Source organism: Dromaius novaehollandiae, chromosome 12 (genome assembly GCF_036370855.1).
Source record: "Dromaius novaehollandiae isolate bDroNov1 chromosome 12, bDroNov1.hap1, whole genome shotgun sequence".
In the NCBI taxonomy this organism is placed as follows: domain Eukaryota; kingdom Metazoa; phylum Chordata; class Aves; order Casuariiformes; family Dromaiidae; genus Dromaius; species Dromaius novaehollandiae.
Window position 1 is genome coordinate 7,392,772 of NC_088109.1, and position 27,256 is coordinate 7,420,027.

Below are 27,256 nucleotides of genomic sequence, written 5' to 3' on the forward strand. Positions count from 1 at the left end.
TGGCAAATTTAGCTTGGGTTCTGGAACACGATTCTTTCAGGGTCCTTGCACATGTCCAAAAGTGTAAAGTTCCAGAGCTCAAATTAGTACCTCAAATTCACCCACGCTACTCCATTATCAGTAAACTATGCCCTTAGTGACCCCTGCACAAACCTGTCACCTACAGTGACTTTGTATAGGTGTAATTGATTGAAACTCAGTAAACAATTCTGTTTGAAGTTTCAAGAAATGAACTGGAATCAGCAGTTCACTCGTTTGGAGTTATGTTAACTCGATGGGATGAGGAGGAGTAAAAAAAACAACAATTTTTTAAACTAGTCAGCTGATATGAACAAAGTACAATTCTCCTGAAAAAAAAGTTCTGTGTGTACTCCAGTTTTCAGAATCGAGTTGGACTTGATTTAAACCAAACAGAGTATTTCACAGAGATTATGTATGGATCTCAAGGGACTTCTCAAGCATTAACCAATTAAGTCTTTCAACACTTCTGAAAGCCAGATGATATGATAGAGGTTGGATCTGCTCTATAATGATGCATGAACACTTTATGCTGACTATATCAGAATTATTTTCTCTATTGCTGCGTTGATTCAACAGGAGGGTAACAGGAGGGAAAAGCAGTAGCTCAGCATAAACTATAGCTCAGTAAACAGTCTTGGTGGACACAAATACCTTCAAGAGCAAAGGCAAACCTGTCATTTAAACAACTGGGTCTCTCAATATAGAATAAGGTAACTGGGCGATAAGCTGCTCAGAAAAACTACACAAACAGCCCAGCAGGTGCCTAAAAAAAGCCAGTTTTGTCTTTCACCAGCTGGCTATCAGATTATCATCTGGTGTTGTTAAACATTTGGTAAAACAGACACACATGTAGACTTGTTTCCAACTATCATACCTATCTTTGACTTTTGTTTTAAAAGGGCAGCATGGTTATAGTACCCATCACCTATCAAACTTTCAAAGGGAATAATAATAAGTTGCCAGTCACTCTTGCTTTTAGATTGATAGGCAAGCTGATAGACAAGAAACTGAAAGTCAAGCTCCACTCTGACTCTCCAAGTACTGGAAAATTCAGCCCCAGTAGAATTAAAGGCATGAAGCTTCAAAACTGAAAGAGACTCTCAGAGAGATCAGAAAAGGGACTCAGATGTAAGGCAGCTTTCTGGACTTGGCAGATAGATGGCTACTGGACGCTCTTTCTAACAGAAAGTCAACCCGAGCCACAGCGAGATGAAGGAGGTGACACCAAGAGTTCAAGTGTGCAGTGGTTTAGGTTAGCATGCAGACGTTTCGATTTTCAGTCTGCTGTCTTAATCTACACTGTTCTCCTTATGACTAAAAATAAACCTCTACCCACAGTAAAGAAAATCGTTTACTGGCAGTTGGGCCTGATTTAAGAATTAAAAAAAAAAGGAAACATTAGTTGCATTTCTGTGGAAAACACTTAATCAGCAAACAAGAGTTCCTTTATAACCTCAGTATGTTTAATTCCCCTTCCTTTTACTAAGCACTCTTCCCCTTCAAGGCTCAATAATTTGTTTCCTAACAAAAGACAGAAATAGTTTTAGAACAGCATTTACTAATGTTTACTGTGGCATAGCATGCTTATAAAATCTTTTTTAATGTGTAACCATTTAACTCCTCTTGGCAAGATAAATTCATGGTGATACAGATATTTTGTAAATACCATACTCACTTTGCATCTGAGTCAGAACAGATTACAAAAAAAAATGGCATGTGAAATAGACTTGGTTTTGCAGGGCAGCAAGGTATATTAAGCATAAACAGATTTTGATTCTGAATTTTAAGATAACTAGGGTTGAGAGTTGAGTATGTTCTTTAAAGTACGGATGGCAACTATGTGCCCTGAACTTCTGTGAGGGCATTTCTGAGGTCATTAGCTGTCCTCTGGGGGAAGTGAGTCAGCAAAAGAGTGATTTCAACGCCTTTGTTATAAATTCCATAGATTAGTAATATGAAGTCTGCGAAAGTTTTGCTAATTTAGGACCTGCGAGACTTTCCACTGTGTCACTTTAGCTTTAAAAAAATTATATGTACTGTTGTAATATTTGCATTACAGCAGTGTTAAGGGTTCAAGTAGGAACAAGACTTCACTGTGCTTCTTTATGGATGCATTTGAAAACAGTCTCTGCCCTGGAAAAGATTAAACCTGAGCCAAAGCAAGGCACGTGTAGATATTATAAGCTAAGTGACTGAAGAAGATAAAGGTTCTGTGAGAACACTTATATTGTTGTGACAGAAATATATAGTTACTTATTCCACAATTAAAAAGTTATAGAAAAGCATTTTTTAAAAAGGTGGATATATTTAAAATAGTTATATCACTAACCATTACCAAGAGGACAACTTACACCTCAAGGTGAAAAGAAAGCTAAAGAAGCAATTTTCAGGAGTAAAGTGTCACAGGCCTCCAGAATCTGATACAAGAGGAAGGAAAGCATGCGCAAGTTAAACTGTAACATTTGTTAGAAGAAAGTACACAAAATTTCTATCTGATCAATGGCAAAAGGGAAGTAGGGTGACATAAGGGCATAGCAATGGTCAGGAAAACTAGCTTGGTAAATGAGGTGACTGACAGGAAGGCTAAAGAGAATGGTGTTTGCAGCCATCAGTAATGGAGATAATAAAGTTCAGATGTCATTACATGACCATGGTCTGTTAAATGTAATGGAGGTCTCTTTATATGAGCGTAGAATTAGGCTCCAAAATTGCAGCTATGCCCTGATAGAAACTCGCATGTAATATGAATATAAGCAACATGCAAATATGAAATATTAGTGTCTTGGAGACTGTCCCTTCACAATATGTTTCTATTATCATTCCCCAAATGATTAAGGTCTATGTATCACCATGCAATTATTCTGTGTCTATAAGGTAGAGAATGGTCTGACAAACTAGCAAGTTTTTATCCAATCGCTCTAGACATCCTACATATGAAACTCATACAATTATATCTAGAACAAACTGACCATGCGTAAGTTGTTCCAGACCTTAACCACAGTAAACAATGTACATGAGCCTTCTCAGAGGTGTATTCATTAGGGTGCTCTCTGATTACAAGCAATTTTCCTAACCCAAGAGCCAAATACATAATCTAGTACCCCAAAGGCATTTTGCAGAATTGTGAGTCTCCTGTGGGACTCTGGGAATGATTCAATGAATGGAGCATATTTTCCCACAGATGTAGTTTTCCATCTGTGACAGGTTGGAGATGATAAGCAATTCAAATAGCCCTCATTCTGCTGTAATTCCAGGACACAATAGAATGGAAATCACTTAGATGAAATACAATAAATGTTGAAAGTCAATACATTTCAGCTTAGTAAATGATCTGATGTATAATTTTTTTCTGCTATTGTCAGGAAAAGGATATGAGAAATGGGGTGCGGAGCTAGCTTCACGCACACTACATACATGTATGATTTTGCTGAGACATACCAAATATCCTATATGTGTATGACTTGCACATTTATATTTAGTCTTTTACAGATCTGAAAACCAATACAAGTATCTAGTAGTCATGTGACTGTTATGCAGCTTCTTCCTTTGTGATGTGAAACCTAATCAGGGCATTAATTGCACAGTAGGTTTTATAACATGCTGCACTGTGATGACAAGATTGTTAGTATTCAAATGCAGCCACCCATATCGCTTGGCTGGACGCCTCTGTTTTGTATTTATATGAGAAGGGTCTGAGCAAAAAAACTGTGGCTTGGTGTAAATTTTACCATGTGTGAAAATAACCTTGTAGAAACATACAGAAAGGGCTCAATCTGCCTGCTAAAAAAGCTGTGATTTCTACCTTGTAACTAACATGCAGAAGCAATCTGAGATAAAAGCACAGTGAGGACCAAGCACTTCAGTTTAGCCTCGAGCTAAACACACCAAGGTCAGCTCCAAGTGTGTGCTTGGGTACCAGCACAGTTACATTATGGTAAAGTGCTGCTTAGTCTTTCCTAAGCTCTTACTTCAAAATAGTTCAAATGATTATTTACTCCAAGGTGAAAAAGGCTGCATTTTGAGCAATGAAAGCAAAATCTGCTCTAAGATGATAGTTTCTGTGTTAGTTCATGCATTTACAAGTCAAGTACAAGAAGAAATGCCATTCTATGGAAAGGTTAACAGACATCATTTTCAACCTACAGCGCATCCTCTGAGATTTGAAGCATTGTTGACTGGTTGTACTGCTCAGAAAGGCCTGAGCAACCAATTCTACCTTGTGCCAGCCTCTTTAATTTGCCTGTGTTGCTAATATGATCTTATTATTAGGTCACTTCTTTCAGGGACCATAGTCATGGTCAGAGTTTATATGGTCATGTCTTTCAGTTCTTAGCATAACATAGAAAATGATTCTGGACCACCTTATTCCTTTTTTGCCCTGAGAGACCCAAATCATGTCTTGCCTATGGAGCTCTCTCTTCTAAATATTAACTTCCACTAAATAGATTTAGTATCCTGCTATAAGAACTCCCAGTTTAGTTGAAGGAAGACACCCACTTTATCATGCAGTTCTAGAAGGCCATGTTTGATTTACTCATTCAAGTAATTATAAGCAGTCACAGTCACCTGAATTAGGAAAGGTGTTGCCTAGGTGAGTAAACTATTGGTAAACTATTTGAAATCAACAGCACTGCTTTTTTACTGGATGAATATGAGACCAGGCATTTTTTAAAGCAGTACTGATGATTCTTCTAATTTTCTGCTGAATCTCATTTAGTGACAATAATCAGGAGATACATACAATCAATAAAGTCTGGGTTTTGAACCTGGCGTTTAGCTCTGAAATTTTGGGTTCTATGCCAGAGGTCTGTTGTGTAGCTAAGTCAGCACAGATGACACATCCTCCTCTAACTCCTTGAAGTGTACCAGATGTTCTCAAAGCCCAAGCCCCAGTAGCCTCCATGAAGCTAGCCACACATTCCAGTGCGAGTGAGCCTTTACATGGCTTCACAGATGGATGCAGGATTTATTTCCCTACTGTTTACACTTCCTTTTATGAGATATTTACTCTTTTTATCTAAAGCCTGAATTTCAAACTCCACTGTGCCCACAGCTATAACCATCCTAGGGAATCCAATTGCTAGCTGTTTGCACCTTACCCATTGTATAAACAAGCCCACATCATATTATAACTATGTGAAGGGGACTAAGCTATTTGATATCGTTTGGTCTGCCTACAGTGGCAAAACCATCCTACTTTTTTAACATGATTAGGCCAAAATTTGCTGTAGTTACTACAGTTGCCACAACAGAACAGGCAAGGCCTAAACAGGTTAAAGTACTTCTGCAAGAATTGTGAAGATCTTTGAGAGCTATTTGACACGCTCTAAGAGCCTAGTCTAAGAGCTATGTACTTAAAAAGCAGCCCCTCAGCTTCACTTTTCAGTCCTTCATGCTAGTGACAATCCTTCTGCTATGGCTCCGGTAACAGGCATATGACAAACCTTTAGACTAACACTTACTATGGCTGAGACACCAAAAGAAGCGAGTGCCCAGGAGGCAATGGGGAAGTGAAAAAAGGGACTTAATCTACACTTGGGTTCAAAAGGTAGAGAGAGAGGTAATGAATAGAACACAGGAAGGGCAGGGACAAATGAGCCAAGGAACTATATAAAGAAGTACAAATGAGACACCAAGCCATTATAAGGTTGCTCTCCTTAGTTTATGATAGGCAATTGTTTGCCTTTGTGTGCTCATAAATGCATTTAAAATAAACAGAACATTTCCTAGTATAGGCCATGGCACTGTTTTTTTCCTGCTAAAAGTTTTAAGAATGCTATAGGAATAGTAAGATGCTGACATGTAAAACTCAACAAAAGAGCTACAAACCTTTTCCTGTTATTAAATAACGGAAAGTAAATATTCAGAATTGGGATATATTCCCTAAGAGGATGTTCTGCCTTCTTTTTGTATTTAAAAACCTATATACTTTTGGCAGCAAATTGATTTATGTGGTTTATTTCAGTTTTTAAAATGTGATGATTTAGGGATTTATCCTAATTTCATTGTTATTTTGTCCTTTTGTCAGTTATGACACATGAACCCAGAACAGCAATTAAGATGAGCTTAGAGACATATTTCAGATAATATGTGAATCCCAATAGGATTGTTTATGTGTTTAAAGATAGACAATTATCTTAAGGTACTTTCCTGAATCAGACTCTACTTAGATTAAATTAAGGGGCACCAAATTTTCATTTTGCTGCATGATAAAAAACAACCTATTCTGATTCCTTAATATTGTAAATGAGGTTAAAGGATTGGAGACATACTCCGTTTTAGATGTTATACTCACATCTATGGGAAATATAAATTGCCAGTGCCTAGTATGCATTTGGTCCCAGAAGTTCAGTCTTAAAATGGTCTGGTACAGTCTCCTCTGGTACATTCTGCTCTAGCATTATCTAAAACATATTCTATCCTGACACATAACAAAACTGAAAATGTCCAGGAAACCAGAAGAAAGTAGGGAAAAAAAACCCTATTCTTATTCCTAGAATGGAATTTAGCCCTGGATAAACTGTAATCTTTAATAATTCCTTCATTACAGCTCCTTGGAGTTGCCCACTATTTGAACTAAATTATTGGTCTCCAGTGTTGCATACAAATCACAAAAACATCACAGAGGATATAAACTCATACCTCTGTTTGCAATATTACAGGTAGTCAAGGAACTGGAGAAACGTTACAAATTTGGCATGATAAAGATGACTCTCTAGATATGATAAGGCAAATCAGCAGAGTGATGACAGAGATACTCTTCTGCCAGAGCATATAAACAGATACTTAGGGCTGTAGCCTGGCACCTTCCACAAGCACGGCGCTCACTGCCTTGGCAGGAGATGACAACACACTTAACATGGAGGGCAAACTCTTTTGTTCACACTTGCCATAATGTTCCCTTGCACAGCCAAAGCAGTGAAAAGGGTCTTCAGTAAAGGAATAACAAGTCCAAAAGGCTGTCTTCAAGCAGTTTTTTTTAATTGCGAGCACAAAAATGAATCTGCGTTTAGTTACCGTAATTATGCTCACGTAAGCATAACTGTGCTCCCCAACACCCATTAGATACCCAGAAAAACAGGCGAATATTAGACACCCATACTTGAAGAGGAATGTGGTGAGCAAAGCAATTATTTAACAATTATGCATGCATATCTACAAATCTGAGCAACTGTTTTAGGAATCTGCACATGACTGAATGCAAACAGAACTGCGTATAGAAAAACTAGAAGCCAAACTGAAAAAAACCCACTAAAACTCTTAAAAGCTTTTCCCGGTATTTACCCCTACCAGTTAATACAAAACACAGTAATTTGAAAAAGTGTAAGAAAGGTAAGAGTGTAAAAGCACAGAGAGATAATATTCAATATCTGAAAAGTCCAACAGCCTTAAAGGGCCTTTTTATACAAAGAGTGCTAACTTAACAAGTATAAGATGTACAAAGTAAAAGGGTTTTTTTGAGTATTTTCTGCCAGACTCATGGCCTTTTTATACAAAGAGCCAGGTGCGCAGCTTCACTAATATGTAAGACTATTTATTTACATTTTTCAATGGAGCAGAGCATTATTATGCATTCTGCACGAGACAACTACATTCACTGAAGAAGTTATGATTGAAAATTGCTGAAATATGGACATCTAGTGGAGACATCTGATTATTACAGGGTTTTTTTTCTAACGGTAATATAAAAAATTAAATGGACTTTTATGGATTGGCTTGCTGGAGCCTGGAGCTTTGTCTTTGCCTTTCACTGACCAGTCCATGTTCATTTACCTGAGGTGAAGGTGACACAGTCAGAACTTGGAGAAATAAAAGCTCTGCGTCATTTAACAACTTACTAGGTGATTGATGAAGCGCAAAAACTAATGACCCATGAAGGAACAAATGTTTCTCAAACCAAAAGTAAACAGATCTGATACTGGAGCTCAAGGGATGGGCAAAAATCAGAGGTCATAAGTGCCTTTAACTCCCTCTGAAACTGCAAGTTCAGACCTTCTGCATTAGTTTCTATGGGGAGAAGGAAAGTGATAACTCGGGGTGTTGAAACACCTTGATGCAAAGACAATTAATGTTTACATAATTTTCAAATGCATACAAATTGATAGATAGTTGTGAGGATAAAAAATGACACTACCTGCACTGAAATGACTGCACAGAGCCTTCAAGCCATACACTGATGTTATGGGATGTCAGCTGGATCAAATGGCTCTGTAAGAATTTCTCATCGAAGTGTGTTTAATCTCCAAGAATACAAAATCATCTTCCATGTCTGAAGTAAGTATGCTAATTACATACTAACTTTTAATATTCTTTTTCCTCATGCTATTCACTTTATTGCTGTCTGCCTCGGGATTTCTGACATTATGAGATTTCTTACTGGGTTGATGCTTGGCCAATATTTGTCTGACTTCTCTTTTTTTGTCTCCTGTGAAAACCATCTGAAACTAAGCAGAAACTAACCTTGATTTATTTCTTTAATAAACAAAATGAAGATACCACATATTAATAAAAATGAGAAGTATTCCCTAGCTGTTTTTTTTTTAAGTTTCCGAAAACAGTCCCATATCTCTGACAAAGTTAATGCAACCAGAATTTCCATGGGAATTTCTGTCAGTCTGGGGAAACTGCAACTGGCTAATGTAAATAACTACAGCCCATCCTCCAACTACTGTTCAAATCACCTTGTGAGAAAGGAAAGGGCTTTATTTTAAAGAAAGTGTCATAACATTTATCTTGTGGACTACAACGAGTATGGGATAAGAAAATGTTACAGAAACATTCTGTGGAAACCAGAGAAAGAAATGAACCTTGGAAACCAGAGAAAGAATTGAACCTAATGACAAATCATGGCTTCAATTCCATGGGATTCTATGAAAAACTTTTATTTCTTTTGTATGGAATCCAAAATTAACTAAAGACACTACTAGAATAGGTTATTTGTTTATAATTTTATGACTAACTTCCTTGAGAAGACACAAGAAAATGCTACATGGGCAAATAGTTTTACAGGCTTCCACTTCTATTTCTTTTAATAAGGCTAAGAATGTAAAATATTTACTTAAAGAGTACCTGGCCTGTATGTTTTGGCTGAGATAGGACTGGGAATTAACTTCCCAAGTCATTATAGAAGTCACCAAACATCCAGAAAACAACCACTTTTGATAACCAAATGCCTTAGCACTTGCCTGCATATGGCAAGTTAATTTTACTATCGGTGAGGTACAAGTGCCTGGGACTTCCTTATTGATCAGATTGTTCCAGACCTCCAAGCCAAATGAAGTGACGAAAGGCAGAATCTTCACAGCATAAAAAACAGGTAGTATTAGCTGCTAAATTTTAGTTAATATTAAATATTGGTTAATATAATATTAAATGAGCCCTCATTGTATTAACAGTATGTGTTTCATCTGTATGATTCCAGATGAACTTTGTGATGTGACTCTTACTGTGGAAGGACACCATAAACTGCAGAAGGGCTAAGAGTACATGATTGCAAATGCTAAACCACGCAGATTAAGAAAGATATTATGACCTACACGGTCACAGAAAGAGTTTAAAAAGCATGATACTGACAGCATGTCCTTCCACTGTAACTATTTTTCAGTTGCACTCCTCAACCACTGACAGAGGATAGGTGGTTGAAGAAATTCTATGACAACATAGAGCAGAAGATAACAACTTCTTCCAAAAAAGACATATTGTTAGTACAAAGGGACTACTATGTATGAACTGGTACTAGTGTCCCCAAAATGGGACAATTTTATAGGAAATTCTGAGTATGACAATGTGAATAACAAGACAGTCAGAGTCAGGCAATGTACAACTGAAAATTACACAGCAAGGGAACTGTATTAAAGCTTAAGGCAACATATTTCTAGAACTAAAGGTTTACAACAAGGTTGTTTGCATCATGATTTGGAGGAGTCACATCAGCCTTTTTGGAAGCCTGATATTGGTTTGGACCTTAATTTAATAATTCAACAGAATAATTCAGATCGACAGAGTCACTAACTGAATATCAGGAAATGGTAAGCAATACGGCACTCTTTGCATTAGAAGCAATGATAAGCCACAGACAAAATGAAAGTGTAATTCTCAAAGACAAAGACATTCAGAAGCTGGAAGACTGTTATACAGAAATGGAAAACTGAAAGATGATTTTAACAAAAGCTGCAGGCTTTCAGCCTCTGTAGCACAGTATAGAGTATCGCATTTTCTGCTGCACTGCAGAGAAATCAAATAAGCTCCTAGAATAATAAATCCTGAAGACTCCAAGACAAGGGATCTTAAGTTCTTTTAGTTCAGTCCCTTGTCTCAAGGCAGGATCAACTTTATCTGAACTGTTCCTGGAAGATGTTTGTCTAACTTGCTCTTAAAAATTTCCAACAATGGGCATAACACAGTCGTTCTAGGTAAAGCCAGTTCTGGCCTATCCTCATAGGTACAAAGTTGTTTCTTGTCTAACTTCTCTCTCTCTTGCTGCAATTTAATCTCCTTGTTCCTTCTATTATTTTGTAGTGGTCATGCAGAACAATGTATTATGTCCCTCTTTGCAATGGTCTATTTTGTCACTTCTACCTTTTCTAGACTGAAAAGGTAGAGTTCTAGCCTGAGTTATTTCAGTCTTCCCTCACAGATCACTCTTGTCACTCCCTTCTTAATTCTTTCCAATTGCTCAACATTTATCTTTAACTGTTCTTATAACTGAACATATTACTTCAGTTGAGGTCCTATCAGTGATGCACAGAACTGATGAACTGCTTCATGTGTCTTACTTATGGTACTCCTGTATGTATTCTAGTATGTAGGTATTCTAGTATGATACCTTTTCTCACAACAGCATGACACTGTTGACTCAGTCCCAATTTCTAATTCACTATAATCTTGAGGGTTTTTTTTCAGAGCAACTGCCTGGTCATCTAGTTGGTAGCTAGTCATTTGCTGTCTCATCATAAAAGAGAAATCCAGATATTTGTGAAAATGTCTGTACAATTATTGATACGTTCAAAAAAATACTGTCATGACTCAAAGAGAATTTGACCTTCAGATAGCAAAATTTCTGGTTGAAAAACAATCTGGGCTAATAATCAGAAAAGAAATGGGAGCAGATATGTAGTCTGCCTATTTGTTTGAAGAAATATGAGTGTGATTCAAATAATTGACTGAATGGGGCATGCTGTGGTTTCCGTCTCAAGGTTGTATGCAGATAATGAGATGTGGAGGAAGGCAACTGACCTATAGCTTTTTTTATGTTGTGTCTACCTCTCATTGTAATGTACATCTCATTGTAATATGCCTGCACAACAAGAAAATATAGACATATCTATCCTAGATAAACTCTACTTTCATTTAAAAGCAACTTGATTTGGCAAATTTACATGGAATTTTGAAATTAACTGGCATCTTTGATATTTGCTTATTTTCATGTTGTTACCTAGAATGCTTTAACTCACAGGGTCCCTGTGGTTTAGCCTCAACACCTGGTAAACGAATTAATGTTCAAAACAAATTAACACTCACCAGACAGTAGAGTGAAGCAGACCTCTGCAGGAAATAACTGTAAGAACACCAACTTTGTATTCTCATGTTTTGCTGCCAATTTCCTTTGTGACCTTGTAATTATTATATCTCTCCCTGAGCCTCACAATTCTGCATGTAAAACAGGAACAACAGAAACTCACTACCTCATAAGAGTGATGTATTTTTACAGTTTTTCATAGGTGAATTTACTGATCTATTGCTAATCAGTGAATATTAAAAAATGAGGCCAATGAAATCTCATCTACTAGGAATACATTGAATCATCAGAGATAATGTGCTTGTTTCACACAGAAAATGTAGAAGTTTGAACTTTTCCTTTTCATTCACTCTGTTCCCAGATTTTTCTATTTCATTTTGAAACAAAGACATGAGAAATATGTATGATATGTTCCATTTTTAAATGAGAAAAATAATCCTGTATTTTGAACTTGGATGACCTGGACATTGGCAGTAAGCAAAGCTTTGCCACTTCTCTGTACTGCCCAGATTTTTTGATTACTCCAGAAACGTGATGTTATCTTTGCATGAGTGCATTTTTCCCCTGAGAGTCTAGCACCAAGGGAGAATGGAAAGGAGGCCTTCTGAGATTAAAATACACCAGAGAGTTAGCCAATAGCCAACTAAAGTACTATAAAGAGAAATGCTCCATAATGATAATAAATTATTGGGCTAGTCTGTCTTCCTGGAACTGAAATTTCTTCATCCTCTTTTTTTTATAGTGGACCCTCACAATATAACCTCAAAATAAGAAAAAGATTCCTCCATTGTAGTTGCATTTGTCATTATGAATTTGGTGAATAAGGCCTAAACTGCTAACAAGCTCAGCGTTTAAAAAAAGAGAAAAAGGGATGTCTGCTCCTCACAAACTAGTGAGAATGCTTTTCATTGTATTCAGGTAAGATCCTTTCTTTTTAATTACACTACCTTTTTCCCCTGAATTCAGCTCTGGTAATAAGCTGCACGATCACAGTATCTCTGTTAACAACTTGTGTAAGTAGTATTGCATTATCCTAAGCAGTCATATGAGTCACCGCAATGTCAAGGGTTTGTTACCCAGCCAAAAACAATTGCTTCAAGCTGAAAATGGTATCTTTCCCTCACCTCCCACAGCTATAAAATTTCACCCACCCATGTATCTCAAATGTCCCTCATTATGAAGCTCATCATTCATTTCAGAATGGGTGTTCCATACAAAGTGTCATTTTCTCTTACTTTTATTGTTTTTAAATTGCCAGCACAGGATGCTTTGTGGTCTGTAGACATTACTGCAGTATCAAGGCTAGCAGCAGCTAGAAATACGGAGTTGTGGGGTAGAGGCTTCTGGGAACGCCTCCACAGCACCCAGGCTTTCCCTTTCTTACAGGAAAACATTTCTGAGTCTCTCACTGGAGGTCTCTGCCCAGGCTCGAGGGAGGCCTGTGGCCCACGAGGCACGCCTCCTCTCCACACGGGACCCCCTTCCCCGGGCTTGTTCGCCCACATGCCTCGGGGTAGGCACACGCAGCCCTGCCACGCCTGGAACACTAAACTACACCACGGCTGACCGCCGCTGCCGTTGCCTTCATGGCCTACTCCCTCAGGGACAAGACACCTCCGCCGCGGCGACAACGGCCACGCGCGCCCGCCCCCGCCCAACGGTCGCAGAGGGGGCGGGGCCGGGAGGCGGGCTCGCGCCCGGGCTCCGTGCCGTGCGCACGCGCGGCCGCGCTGCCTGACGGCGCCCGCGAGCGCGCGGCCTTCTCGTGCTGCGGCGGCGACGGGTGCGTGCGGCGGCGGACGGTCGCTATGGCGACGGATGGGCGCGTGCGTGCGTGCGTGCGTGCGGCGGCGGGCGGGCGCTATGGCGGCGGGCGGAGGTGCTGGGCTGGCGGCCGCTGACGTGCGGCGGCCGCGGGGCCGGGCCAGGCCGCGAGGCTCGCTCCCTGCCCGGCTGCCGAGCACCGCGCCCCGGGCGGGGCTGCTGACACCCGGGTGGGCCGGGCCGGGCCGCGCGCTGCGTGGGCAGGCGGCCGGGCGGGCGGCGCCGCGCTGCAGGCCCTGGGCCCGGCGGGCGGCTCGGTGTCGCTGTGGTTATCGCCTGACCTGGCGGCGCCGTCGCGTGAAGGCGGGTCCTGCGTTTAAGCACGAGCACGGTGTCGTCGTCCTTCCCCCCCCCCCCCCCCCCCCCCCCCGTCACGGCTGTGCAGTTTCCCTTTCTAAAGGAGTTCCCTGTTTAAGGAGGAAAAAACTGCCAAGCCGCTGCTTTTTCTTAAAAACTTATTCATGTAATTTATTCAAAACACTTTATATTTAGGCACTCGCGTGCTGTGGTTTTTGCTTGTTCACGTTATTCTGCTGCTCGTGTCTGTTTTATTCTTAAAACGCTCTCAGCTGCCTGCCTTTGATCATGGTTCACTCTTGGCTGAGGACTGTCCATACCTGTTCAGAAGATGCTGCATGGCCAAAGAACAACAGAGTAGCACATAACGCTGTAGGAAATTGTTTTGTTATGCTTGGCTGGCATAATAGTTCCAGAATTAAACTTGGATTATATCGTAGGCTTTTTTGTTAATTTGCTGTTGGGAAGGGAATGTTACTGAAACACAAAAGTGGATGAACTTTAACTCTTGCACACTGCATATGTTTTGTTTCCACTCTTTAGAAGAAAATACTAGGAAATGGCAGAAGCTGTTTTCCAACCCCCAAGAAGGAAAAGAAGAATTTTTGAGTCGTATGAATCTCCCTTTCCTGTGGACGTAGATGGGAAGGATTTCAGAATATACCAGGCTGAAATTATTAACAACAATGTTATTGTGAGGAACCCTGAAGATATTGAACAGCTGTACAGCAAGGTGGTGTACCATATCTGCACAGTATTGCTAGTGTTTTTAACATACATACAGCAGAATACTTTTAAAAACCTGCCTCCCTTTTTGCTTTCCTTCCCCTTTAGCCTTTAGTATCTCCCTCCTCTACTGAAATAAATACAAAACATACATTCTATATCAAATACGGAAAGTATTTCATTCTTAGCCCAGGAAGTATATTTTGGAATGAAGTGATGTCATGATCTAAAAAACAGATGCAAAATCTTAATGTCTCTTATGTTTATTTATCCTTCTCATATTTTATGCAATCTTGCAAAAGCATTTTCTTGTTATTCAAGGTTAGAAGGTTGTAATATCAATGTTTTAGATCGACTGCTATAATTCTTTTGACTTCAGTGTGATGTCTTGAGTAAAATAAGCTACATTACGTAGCATTTATGTCCTGGTGCCATTTAATTACCTATTACCATTCTTATGCAGTACCTTTATCCGTCTCTGTTTCTTACTGTACGTTGTCACAGTATTAATGCATAGGTAGCGGTTTTTTTTTTTGGTTTTTTTTTGGAGGCAGGAGGTGTTCTGCTTGGAGATTTAAAGATATTTAGAACTGGGGAAAAATACCCCAAATCCTCCAGTGGTTAAATCTTTGAGTGGAAGTTTTTAATGCTGGACTAGTTGTCAGAAGCTAAGCAACAAGCTTTAGACCAAGTTTAAATGCTGCAGAATATCATTTTGTTTCAGTAAATCATGGCAGAGAACATTTGATAATTTGGAAGGACATTTATTTTTTGTATCCAATGATATAATAAAGATTTTGTTTTTTCTTTGAAGGGCTATTTTGGAAAAGGTATTCTTTCGAGAAGTCGACCAGAGTACAGCATTTCAGATCCTTTACTGGTTACAAAGTGGCAGGGTAAATTGTACCCATTTCTACTTTCCTCACTGTTCTAATAGTATTTTTTATTTCTTCTCGGTTATTGAAGATGTGTGTGTATAAATTACACATACAAAAATAATCTCTGTACTGGGTCAAATACTGGGGCAAACCAAGGGTCTGTCTGTCCCCATACCTTGTGTCCGATAACGGCCAGTACAAGATGTCTAGGGAAAAAAACAGGTACAGGAGAGCGTAACTGATAACTCCTTAGTGCATTCTCCAGCCCACACTGATTTGCTGTTTAGGACCTTTGTAAGTCAAGGTAGCATCTTTGGACTTTGCTTCCAAGAACTGTCCATTTATTCTTGTTTTGATTCTGCAGGTTTTAGTGTCCACAAAAGCGTGTGGCGACGCTATGTCGAATTTTTAATCTGTTGGTAGGTAATTACCCGTTAGGTGCTCTTGGTTCATGTATAGAAAGACTGTCATTCATTATCCATCTTCTAGATGACACTCTAAGTCTCCATAGACATGAATGGATTTTTAGCATATCCCCTGGCAATTGTCTTTTTACAGGCTGGAGAAAAGTAGTGTATTTAATTATTCCTCTTATGGAAGCTCTTCCATCTTTGTTACCTCTGCACTTTTTCTAGCTCTGCTGTGTCCTTGAGAATAGAAGCGAAACCAAAATTGCGCACAGTATTGAAGACGTGAGTGCTTATTATGCCACAGAATATATCAATGTTTTTTTAAAAAATATATTAATGAAACAATATATGATTTTTTTAATACAGGTACTAACATAAACTTGCCTATAATTGCATCAAAAAAGTAAGTTCATCTCTACATTATTCTTGTCTTTTTTGTAAGCAGGTGATTCTGTTTTGTGGGGGTGTTTTTTTACTGGTTTTCAGAGTGTTGGCTGTACAGATGTTGATGACTCACTTGCTGCTATTTATTTTCTTTGTTTTATATTTATAAATCACATTAGGAAAACTACATGAGGTGACATTTCAGCATGGCTTTTACCTGCATTACATGTATTAATTGCTTACATGCATTATTGCTGAATAGAAGTCAAGATTGAGTGCATAGTTAATAATATGGGTAGTTAATTCATAATAATATCAAGTATAACTTGTTCCTCAGCTGAGGAGAAGAGACGTTTCTGGCGCAAGCTACCTAAAATAACTTTCCCATTTGCTTATTGAATAAATACAGAGTGGGCCGAAGCAACTCCTGAAGCTTAATAAAATGTAAATGTTTTACATTCCCCCCCCCCCCCACATCCCCCTTTCTTTTCTATAGCCTGTAGTAAGGCATTGCGAGTTTGTACAATTAACATAATGAAGTATTGGGCCATATATTTATTCTCTTCAGTTTAAATAATTTATGGAACAAATGTAAGAATGTATAAGTTGGTTTCTCTGTTTGCTTTTACACTGATAACTGCAAAAATCTTAACTTTAATTTAAAAAGTTAGGCTCCTTCAGTCTCAAGTAAGACAGGCAGTAGTAGTATTACCTATATATATTCTACTTGCAGAAACACTTACCATTCTTACTAATCTATTTTGTGACTGTGTAACCGGCTGCTTTATGTGTCAGCAAATACAGCTGAGCATCAATGAATGTGTCTTTATATTTGTGCAGAAGATGCATCATGGTCTCTCTCAATAGAGATCGATAAGTGCAAGTTGTAGGGTAATTAAGTCATAGGACAAAGAAGAAAGTTTCTGTTTTTTGATAACAAAAGGTACAGCACTGAATTTTACATCTGTAGTGTGAGACTTCAGAGGGACTTGTATTTCATGTTGCTACATGAAATTTGTGTTTAATCTTTTTTGCAGTTTTTCATTATGTAGTCTGTAGTTGCTGTGTTAGGATTTCATTTGGAGAAATAAAGAATATTGTACTAAAATTGTCCAGATTTCAATAAGGACAGCTATACTTAACTATCTGTAACATTTGACAGAATGAAGATTAATATCTTAAAATAGTTTTATTGTTTTTCCTCAGAGATATGGGGATTTTGGTAGGACTGAAAATAGATTCTGGTTAGATGTTTACTCTGGTGTTTTTGCTGTAGCGTAGCTGTTTGGAAGGTATTTAAAGTAGAATTTAAAGATACTGTTCGCAATTACCTGTATAACAGATGAAGACTATGAAACCTCTGTATGTAAAGTCTTGGTTGCAGTTTTTAATTATGCAAGCTCTGATACTGAGATCTTTTCATAGGGAATTCGTTCTTTAAGGCATCTGTGGGAGAAAGGAGTTTTTGCCTGATGAAGTTCTTGGTTTTTGAACCTGTGTAGCAGTAGTCCTCAATTCATGGTTCCTGGGCAATGTTCTACAATGGTGCTTGTTGCCACAGAAATGTAAAAAGTCAAAACAAAGCCAAAAGAGACAGCAGAATCTGATGTTGAGCAGCGTTGTCTGTAGGGCCTGAAGACTGGAGCTTAGTTGTTGTGCATGCTTGTGTTTTACATAGCAGTCTTGGGGGTGTATGTTCAGATTTGTTCTGTGAACTGTGCTGAATCTTCTATTTTAAGATGCTTATTTTTAAGATGTTAATTAAAGGATGTTACGTCCTAGAACTTTCTGTTTATTTTACTTCTTTACTAGGTACCAGTATCACGTTCAGTGGGCTAAAAGTATTTTGCAAGAGCAAGGATTTGATGACTGCTCAGTTACCAAAATTCTTGAAGACTACACTAAGCCTCTTGAGTTGCCTTTTATGAAAAATGATGGAGCTGAGCAAACTGGCGATTGTTGTAACAGAATGGGCCCAAGTACAGAAAATGTAGAGCTTTCCAGACGTTCTTGTACAGATACTGGGAATGTAGTATCTCCAAGTCATGAGTGTCATAATGAGAAGGAAGGCTACAAGAAAACCTGTTTGGAAGGAGATTCCGTTTATGATCCTTTGGCCACATGTGGCTCTAAAGAACAGGAAGCAGTTGACTTGAAGGAGATGGCTGAAGTGTCTTGCCAGAAGCACGGTGGTCTTGTGCATTGTGGCTGCAAGGCCAAGGAGAGCACTGAGCAAAGATCTGGTGTGATGGTCACATCAAAAGAATGTGCTCTGGAATATGTATTGGTGCAAGAGGAAGAAGAAAGTAGTTTATGCCCTGAAGATAACTCTGCTGGTGAGCAAGAAAATGTAAGGCTAAAGAGTATCCTGTTCTTTTATATAATCACTGCTACTTTCAGGATTTAGTATTTTTTTGCAGTTTAAAGTTTTAGTAATATAGTACATTTTTTGTTGTAGTTTGTCAAGAAGGAAAAACTAGTATGCAGAAGAAATCCATTTAGGATTTTTGAATATTTACAACTCAGCTTAGAAGAGGTATGTTTCAAATACTGTACAACTTGTTTTTCTTTTAGCCTGAAAAGCAAGCATTAATATATGCCACTACATAATTTAATATCTGTTCCTTAAGGGCAGGGTTCTTCTGTGTCTCCTAAATATTTGGATTGTTTTGATGATTAAACTCATTTTTAATAATCCATGTACTGCATCATAGGGTTTTAAAAAATGTAGAGTCCAGTCCCATACACTTCAGATTGAATAATCCCACCCATACCAAAGAGGCCAATCATATGAGTTAAGTATTGAAATACCAGGAATATGATTTTATAAAAAAAACTGTTCCAATTATGCTAGTTCTAAACATATTCTCATGTAATTTATAATACATTGCCTTCAGCAGTCCTAAGCACGTGCATAGATTTTTTTGGTAGTGCATTGTCTATTGCAATTTAAAGGTTATAAAGACAAATCTCGAAACTTTCAGGAAACTTGTTTGTCTTGACGTCAGGATTCTTGTATAAAATGAGTTTGAGCCTTTGTTCTAGTGTGGAATATAAAATACAGGAATAGTCTAGATATTTATTAATTTTTTTTTCCCCCAGGCTTTTTTCTTGGTGTATGCTCTGGGATGTTTAACTATTTATTATGGGGAGGTAAGAGATTGCATTAATTTTGTGTTGTGTTCTGAAAGGGAATACCATTCATTTGGTTATGTTTTGGTTTAGTTTGGATATGCTTTGCTCTTACATTTTTCAGTTCTTATGGCAGTATTATATATTGTTACTTCTGAAGGAGGGAGTACCAGAGTAATTTGGAAATTATTCTTACAAACAGAAATATAATTACTACTACTACTACTAATGGTCTGAAAATTTCATGTTTAGCAAGACAAATACAGCTAAGCAGGGTCTTTCTATAGAAGAAAGGTTTTTATTTTTACTTAAGGAAGAAATAAAGTAAGTATGGGAGGAATAATATGGAGAATGCTCTTTCCTTTCCTGAAACAGGAAAATTCCTTGGAGTTTTAAGCATTAGTCTATAAATATATCAAGCTATTGTTATATGTAATGACAAAAAGATTGAAATCTCTGCGTCTAAGATTCATCAGATCTCTCTTTAAACAAGGGCCTTATGGGATTGATTCTGAAACATTTAAATAACTGAATGGAAGCATCAAGCTTTTGTCTCTTATTGTAAGGGCTCCATATTTTATTGTCTGAAGTTCATTTTCTTTGCAGTGGGAGTGTGATATTTAGTATATGACTAATGCTTTAGTGTGTGCAGCTTGAAACAAACAGTATTCTATATACGCTGTGATATTGTCAGACTAACGTCTTTTGGTGTGATCTTTAGGAGCCTTTAACTATTTTGAAGCTATGGGAAGTTTTCAGTGAAGTGAAGCCCAATTTTAAAACTACGTACATGGCATATCATTACTTCCGCAGTAAGGGATGGGTCCCCAAAGTCGGGCTGAAGTATGGAACCGATCTCTGTGAGTAGCTTTCTTAAAAAACGGAATAGTTTGTGATTGACTCCTTTTCAGATGTGACAGCCGGTGCAAGTCTCTAAGTGCCAAAGATAAATTCTGCAATGAGGAGCTGCATGAGTGGAGCAGACTTTGCTACTTGCAGTTGGCAAAAGACATCTTTGGCTAGACTACAGGTTAGCAATAAAATTAGTATATGAGCAGAGTATAACATCACATATCTGGTATCTGAGAAGACAGCCTGAAAGTCCTGCTGCTTTGCTTCACAAGATTAATAATTGATACAGGATTGCAATGAAATTCCTCTCTGAAGTTTTCTCTTCTACACACATATCCTCCTAGTGCTAATATAACGGTCTTTGGAACAGCCAGCTCGCATGTAGACCCCAATTGAGGTTGAAGTCCATGCATCTGGTTTCTCATCTCATTTAATGGGTGCTGGACTTGTATTGAACTTGCAGGTGAAATTGTTTCTCTGTTTTCTTTTGGTGGGGGGGAGGGCAGGGGGGAGAGGGGGAGGTTGCTTGTTAGTTAATGATAGGGATTTTTTATCTTACAGAAATGATTGATAGTGTCCATAAACCCTTGCTAAGTAATTCAAGAACTATGTTTAGTTCACGTCAGCATAAATGGTGCAGTAAAGCCTGTCATTACAGGAAAATGTGTGTGAAGGAAGATATTTTTATGCATACCTGTAAGCCAGCAGATGCTTTAATACTGTTCAAACTGTGACATAGCCTTTGGGTTTGTGTATTCGAGTCTGTCAAGTACATGCCTAGTCCTTTAGATCAATGCATATGTAGGTTTGGTTGAATTGGACTTCTTCACTGCTTTTAATACCCTGGGCTGTCGATGAGGTTTTGATACTGGTCACCTGTCATATACATGAAATTGATATTAGCTTGTCCATTGTTCACTTGTGTTCTGGCTTGATTTTGTTGTTTCTCATATCACTGCCTTTGGGTTTGTGCCAGGCAAAGGAAGAGGGTTGGCTTAAGGCTTGTAAGAGTTCAGCCCTACTCCTCTGATCTCCTCCTGCTTCTTGCTCTTTGGCAGTAGCTTCTTCAAATAATTGATATTACTACAATTACTTATAAAGGATAATTTACATTTCATTATTGTCACTGGAATGAAGTGCTGCTCATCCTTTCCCTGCCAAAGTCCTCTAGCCAGCAGTATAAGACCTGTGCTAATTGAAGGGAGTCACCTCTTAAAAGCTCATGGCAGAGGGGAGACAGGATCTATAACCATTTAGCTCATTTACAATCCAGCTGCAATGAGTCTTGTGCACACTTGAACATAGAGAAGGAACTTTAAGTGGGTCTGTAGATGGAATCATGGTAATATTTAAGTACTCGTGCCCTTTGCCTCTCCAAAAACTTGTGGAAAATTTTTGTTTCAAGAAGAAACTCAGCGACTTACTACAATCTTGTACTCTAGTGGTTCAATTTCTGTTTTGAAGACAGTATTCAAAGCATAAGTCTGTTGCAGGAAAAACTCCTCCCTAAACCCTTTTCCCACAGCAATCACTAACTGTCCTTTGGCTCTTTTGTCTTCTACCTGCCACTCCTCTGCCCTTAGTCACCCCACTGTTTCCCATTGTTTTTCTCTCTCTTTTCTTCACTTGCTGGGACAGCTTAATTCTGAGCAGAATTCAACAGTGTTGAAGTTTTGTCTTGCGTAATTAAATTTATGAACCCAGGTATGAAAATACTTATGGAGCCAGTTCTCAAATGGGAACTCTGCAATTCCCTAACTAAGGTGTTTCTCTTTCATTTCAGTGCTGTATCGAAAAGGTCCCCCCTTCTATCATGCAAGGTTTGAAACTTACATTTTTTGACTATTTTCTTAGTTTCAAATTAGTAATTTTCTGCTGCACAAATTTTAATATCTTCACTGGTTAAGCACATATTCTTCACCCAAAATACTTTGCCAGATGCATTTCTGCATTGTAAGTTTATGTTGGGAGTGCAAAAGTTCTTTTAGCAGAAGTACAAAATAACACGATTTTATGAATTAATTCACATAATATTAAAACATGAAAAAAAAGTTTAAATAAGCGTATTTGGCACTCATGAAGAACGCACACAGAAAAGTAATTGATTTAGTAATACTTTTAAAAATATACATTACGGATAATTTATGTAATTTGGAAGGAAACTTAAAAAAAGTTTTAAGAAATTTATCTTCATTCCTTAGCTAGTCAGGTTGAATTCCTAGTTAGTAAATTGGTTATAAATGTCAGATTGCCATTCAAGAGAGAGTGCTACAAACTTCAGAAGGGTGGGGAGGAAAACTGTCAGTCAGTGCATTCACGGGTTCTGTTTCTTTTCTGCTGTTTTCCTAGTTAGTTTCATAACTTGCTTACCTTCCGCTGGCTTACTGTCTGACCATGATAACTAGAATTACCGCAGATTTTTAGGCTCTAATTCTTAAGTTGCATGATCTTCCTAGGACAATTCACAGAAGGAAAATGACTGTTTTATCTGCTTTGTTTTCCAGTTACTCTGTCATTGCTGAATTAGTTGATGATAATTTTGAAGGCTCTCCTCGGAGACCGCTCAGCTGGAAGTCCTTGTCTGGCTTGAACAGAACAACTGTTAATGCTTCTAAGGTAACAGTGTAAGACGCTAGTTCTGAAATAGCTTCTGAATGATAAATGTAACAGTTTAGTTTTAAAGAAAACAGAACTGGAATGAGACTGGAAAGAGACTCTTTATGTTTCTAGTCAGCAGAAGAACATGTGTTGCTGATAGGTGAACATGAGTTCTGTTTGCCAATATCCAGGTGAATTCTGGAGGCTTTATTAAAGTTCTTTCTCTTGCAGTAACTTCAAAAGTTGTGGAAGAAACAGGAGAAAGACCTGAAGGACGCTTGTTTCCTGCTTGCCACTTCTGTTCTTAAACCTCTCTCGATCTATCCAGATTTCCTTTTCAACTCTAGATTTGAGTGTTTCCAGAAGGTTTTCTTCACATTTGACCCTCATACGCAATGCCCGTGTTCCCATAGCAGTGCTACTCAGGTGTTCCGTTACAATTCTAGTTTCTCATAGCAATATTACGCATTTGATAAGGAAAATGAGATATGCATATTTACAGCTCTCCTCCACTGTGACTTACAGATGACGTCCTCTAGGAAATTTAGTATCTGCTTTCCTAATTAATGGAAAGCTTGTATGGAAAGAAATCAGTCGAAAGTCATGTATTTGTCTGTGTCAATGAACATGTATGTTCTCTGTTTACCAACAGGAACTTATGTTGTGCTATTTGATTAGACCGTCTGATATGACTGAAAAAGAGATGTCCACACCAGAATGTATGAAAAGAATTAAGGTTCAGGTGAGTAACTATTTCTCTCCTTTGCATGTATACCTGTGCTTTGGGGCAGCTGGACAGCTAACCAACTACTGCAAGAGCATCCTCGAATTGTTGCTTGCTGTCTGACATGCTTTCATTTTTGCACACATAACTGCAGTAAAATCATCCTAGGTTCCTTTGTGTCCCAGGACATCAGAAATTCCTCATGGGCCTTTTAAAGACTAAGATCTCCATATTTAGATTGGGAAGTTGCTTTTACTGTGAATGTAAGCATTTACATGGGGAAGCAGGGAGAAATATGGAGACCTGTAAGGTTAATGGATGTTTAAGAATGAAGGGGAAAAAGTGTGTGAGAGACCAGCATGCTTCAGGGACAAATGTAATCATCTCCTGAAATTTCTCAGAGGTCAGATAATATATGTCAATCTGCTAGAGGTTTAATCACCACTCATCAACAATTGTAGCTTTTTTTTCCCTCTGCTTCCATAATAACCGCTGGCTTTTATTTCAGGAACTGATTGTAACTCGGTGGGTTTCTTCTCGTGAGCGCAGTGAGCAAGATGAAGTTTAACTGAATGAATGGGGAAGAATTTAATCTGTTTAAAACATTTTCTGTTTTTTGTTTTTTGGGTTTTTTTTAAACACCTAATCTTCTCATGAGGAACCATTGCCTCCGAACAGTTTCTCTTAAGATAGTCAGTGGGTGTGTATAAATGCAATTAAAATCAAGGCATATCCTATTTACTGGAGAGAATGTTGTATTGAAAAACATAACTGAACTATAGTAATGCATATGAAGGGGGAAAAATTAAAGCTGTTTTGACCTAATTCAGAATACTTTGCTGTTTCCTTAAAACTTATAAATGTATTTCTCTGGTGCCAAGACGGCAGTGATTAGTAGTGTTATTTTTAATACTCTGACAGATGTAGGCATTAGTGCTAAATATGTACTATGGGCTGGAGAGCCAATGAAGCCAAATCTGTAAATATCCACTTGAAATGAGGGACCAAACAGTTTTTTGCCTTGACAATTACGTAACTTTCTTGAGAACATTTCTAGGTTAATCTTTCATGTAGTTTTCTGTGTATGGGCATACCTCTCAGATTCTTGGGATTTGAACTTGGGAGATGGAAGGTTTACTTAATATTGTGGCTCAGCAACTACACTTCAGAAATGAGGACTTAAGCTTGACAGGGAGAGTAAAACCTGCAGTTAAAATTATGAGCCAAATAACCATTTTTTCTCCCTTAGGCAGCACTTTGGCTTAAAATAATCCAAGTCTTAAAAGTGCTATGGAGGTGTGCTGGCCTTCATAGGCTTTTCTTTTGATCTGTTTTCAGCTTGTTGCTCTCTTTCTTTGCTCTCCTCTTTTTTTCTAAGCAGTCTTTTATTCACAAGTTCTCTTTGAAATTCCTTTGCTGTTAAAGTTGATGTGAAATGTGTGTTGCTGTTGTGATAACATCTTCCTGTGGTTGCCATGTTCAGCTTGTAGTCATTCAGATTTTCTTGCCTTATCCCTTTCTTCCCACTCTAAACAGGAGAGGGAAAGAGTAGGCATGCACAGTGAACAAACCCCATGCCCTAAAACCTTAAAATACATTCTTTTACCAGTTGACCTAAATCAATATTAACATATTAGCACTGCTGGTGGGGGGGGGGGGGGGGGCAAAGAACAGCTCAGTGATTGTACAGCACGCTTAGGAGCTGGATACCTATGGTGTAGTGTTCTTCAACCAAAAACTGAATTCATAGCCTTGATGGGTAGATTTGGGAATCTTCCCAAACCTAGATTTGGGAAGAGATTTGGTTGTTGCAATATTGAGCATTGTAACACGTTGCTGTTAAATGCCTAAACCCTAGAATTTAGCTGTCCCAACTAAAAGTGCTTATTTTCACAGCACTGTTCACAACTGTGGAACTCTTGCCAGATTGTGCAAGGATTTAGATTAATTCCAGGATATAGGCACCTAACAGCAATATCAGGTGTTAAGACAGTAGGAAGGGCTGGGAGGACCTTATCCACTTGGGATTTGCAGCATAAAATTTGTCCTTGAAAGTAAGTGCCTAATCTTGTTCCATCAAAAATCAGTATGGATCACCCTTTTAAAACATGGCAGATGGTCCTGGCCCCATTTCATGCAAAACCTAATGGTGAAGTTGCTTATCCAGCTTTAGTTTCCTCTGCCTTGAGAAGGTAAGCTTGTCCCTTGTCAGAAAGGTGCCTCAGCTGGTTGGTGCCCTTTCCTTTTGTTGAAGATGGGTTACTGTACACAAAATAAATGAGGTTTTGCTGAGCTATTGGGAGGAAGCTAGTCTCCCTAGCTTGGCAAGTGTAGGGCCTCAGTTTCATCATCACTTTTCTGTGTTTTGTCAAGCAACTACAAATCTGTAAACTTTTTTTATAGTGGACTCATAGCTTGCTTTCTCCTGGCCTGTCCAATGTTATAGGAGACTGGGAGGCACCACTGCATTTTGTATAGAGTGAGGCATGGGACACTGCTGAGCAGTACTGCCTTGCTACATCAGGTATCTGATGCTGTTTTCTAACTTTTTGATCAAATTTGATCATCTAGCTTTCAGTTTCCTAACTAGGATGCTAGCTACTGCAAAGCTAAATTTAAAAACAAAATCTGCCATACAGCTGAATGTCTTATTCAAGTAGAGCCAGGAGCTGTGGTTTAGGTAGCAACTGCACTGGCGTTCAAGTATTGCTGCTTTGAATTCTGACATTTGAATTCCATCTTAGTCTTTGAGTAGTAGGCTGCTTTGCTTTGCCCTGCTGTGAAGTTTTTTTCTCGGTGTTGTGAGAGAGGAAATGTTGAAGAGTGTGAACCATTCAACAGTAAGGGTATCTTATAGTCTGTGATCGACATTGAAATGTTTTGTATTTTCCTTGTACTGTTTTTGTTCGCTACAACAGAGAGGTTGCTTCCCAGTCATAGTAAACATTTCAAGCTGAATATCTGTGTATATGTCGACAATAGGTGGCAAGGTGTTTTATTTCTAGCTGCAGATTGTACATTATGTTTCAGTACTGGAAAATCAACTTACTTCAGATGCTTGTACCATGGCACTGATACTTGCCCACATACTTATATTTTAGCAGTTAAAATACATTTTTAAACGAAGTATGGAAAGGCATTCTGAATCACTCAGAAATACCATCATTTTTTTTCGTAAGGCAAATCCTAGCTGAAGGACTCTGAGTAACGCTAGCGGTGGCTGGATAAGGAAGCCTCTGCTAACAGCAGTGGAATTGTGCATTTCAGGTTAGTTGTCTCCATTAATACTGCGTGGAGATTTTAAATACCTTTTTAAAGGTACTATAATTTAGAATTTAGCAAGTGGAAGAAACCGGGGGGGGGGGGGGGGGGGGAAGTGCAGTCTAAGCAGTTAGAGAATACTATGGAGGGCAGGATTAGTGCAGTTTGCTTATATAAAAGTATAAATTAGATATGGACAAACCACAATCGTTTATGATTACTTTTCCACCTTAGAGACACAGGACCTAAATCCAGACCAGAATCAGTTTACTTTGCTGAAATGAGTAGAAGGAAAAAGCCCAAACTCTGTTCTTAAATTAGAATATATCTAAATTAAGCAAAATTATATGAAATTGTGAACAAACACAATTTTTTCCTCAGCGTATGCTTCTGTATAATGTGCAGCAATAATGCATAATAGGTAAAAGTGCTGTTGAGGGATATTTTTAAATTAAAACTTTTAAAAAGCTTTTAAAAGTCCAAAAGTTTTATTTCTGAGTTGAAATCCTGAAGGGTCTGTTGTTCATTATACGTATGACATTAAATGAGTATCTTCTAATACTAAGCATCTGTCTTGGTCTGAGGAATAAATGTGCAATATACATAAGGAAGAATTATAAAAGAAATATTT

At 38.3% G+C, this 27,256-nt stretch overlaps 1 protein-coding gene across 5 annotated transcripts; it reads left to right on the plus strand.

Moving 5' to 3' along the window:
* Positions 1 to 8,010: 8,010 nt before the first annotated feature.
* On the plus strand, positions 8,011 to 24,189 carry TSEN2 (tRNA splicing endonuclease subunit 2). Of its 5 annotated transcripts, XM_026099561.2 has the most exons (13): positions 8,011 to 8,295; positions 12,282 to 12,457; positions 14,204 to 14,393; positions 15,201 to 15,282; positions 16,041 to 16,077; positions 17,871 to 18,408; positions 18,517 to 18,594; positions 19,161 to 19,211; positions 19,912 to 20,050; positions 21,826 to 21,862; positions 22,547 to 22,658; positions 23,293 to 23,382; positions 23,873 to 24,189. In XM_026099561.2, the coding sequence occupies exons 3-13, from the start codon at positions 14,220 to 14,222 to the stop codon at positions 23,930 to 23,932; spliced, it is 1,398 nt and encodes a 465-aa protein (XP_025955346.2). In that variant the 5' UTR covers positions 8,011 to 8,295; positions 12,282 to 12,457; positions 14,204 to 14,219; the 3' UTR covers positions 23,933 to 24,189. The 5 variants fall into 5 exon arrangements, with proteins under 5 accessions (XP_025955346.2, XP_064374910.1, XP_064374912.1 ...); XM_064518840.1 differs by lacking the exons at positions 8,011 to 8,295; positions 12,282 to 12,457 and adding an exon at positions 13,190 to 13,322; XM_064518841.1 differs by lacking the exons at positions 8,011 to 8,295; positions 12,282 to 12,457 and adding an exon at positions 13,350 to 13,365.
* Positions 24,190 to 27,256: the final 3,067 nt, after the last annotated feature.

What these genes read in the sequence shown, in the direction of transcription:
- TSEN2 (XM_026099561.2), top strand. Translation starts at nt 14,220, where the DNA reads ATGGCAGAAGCTGTTTTCCAACCCCCAAGAAGGAAAAGAAGAATTTTT. An exon ending in CCTATAATTGCATCAAAAAA is followed by an intron (nt 16,078 to 17,870) that starts GTAAGTTCATCT and finishes CTTCTTTACTAG; the next exon opens with GTACCAGTATCACGTTCAGT. An exon ending in CTGCTGGTGAGCAAGAAAAT is followed by an intron (nt 18,409 to 18,516) that starts GTAAGGCTAAAG and finishes TTTTTGTTGTAG; the next exon opens with TTTGTCAAGAAGGAAAAACT.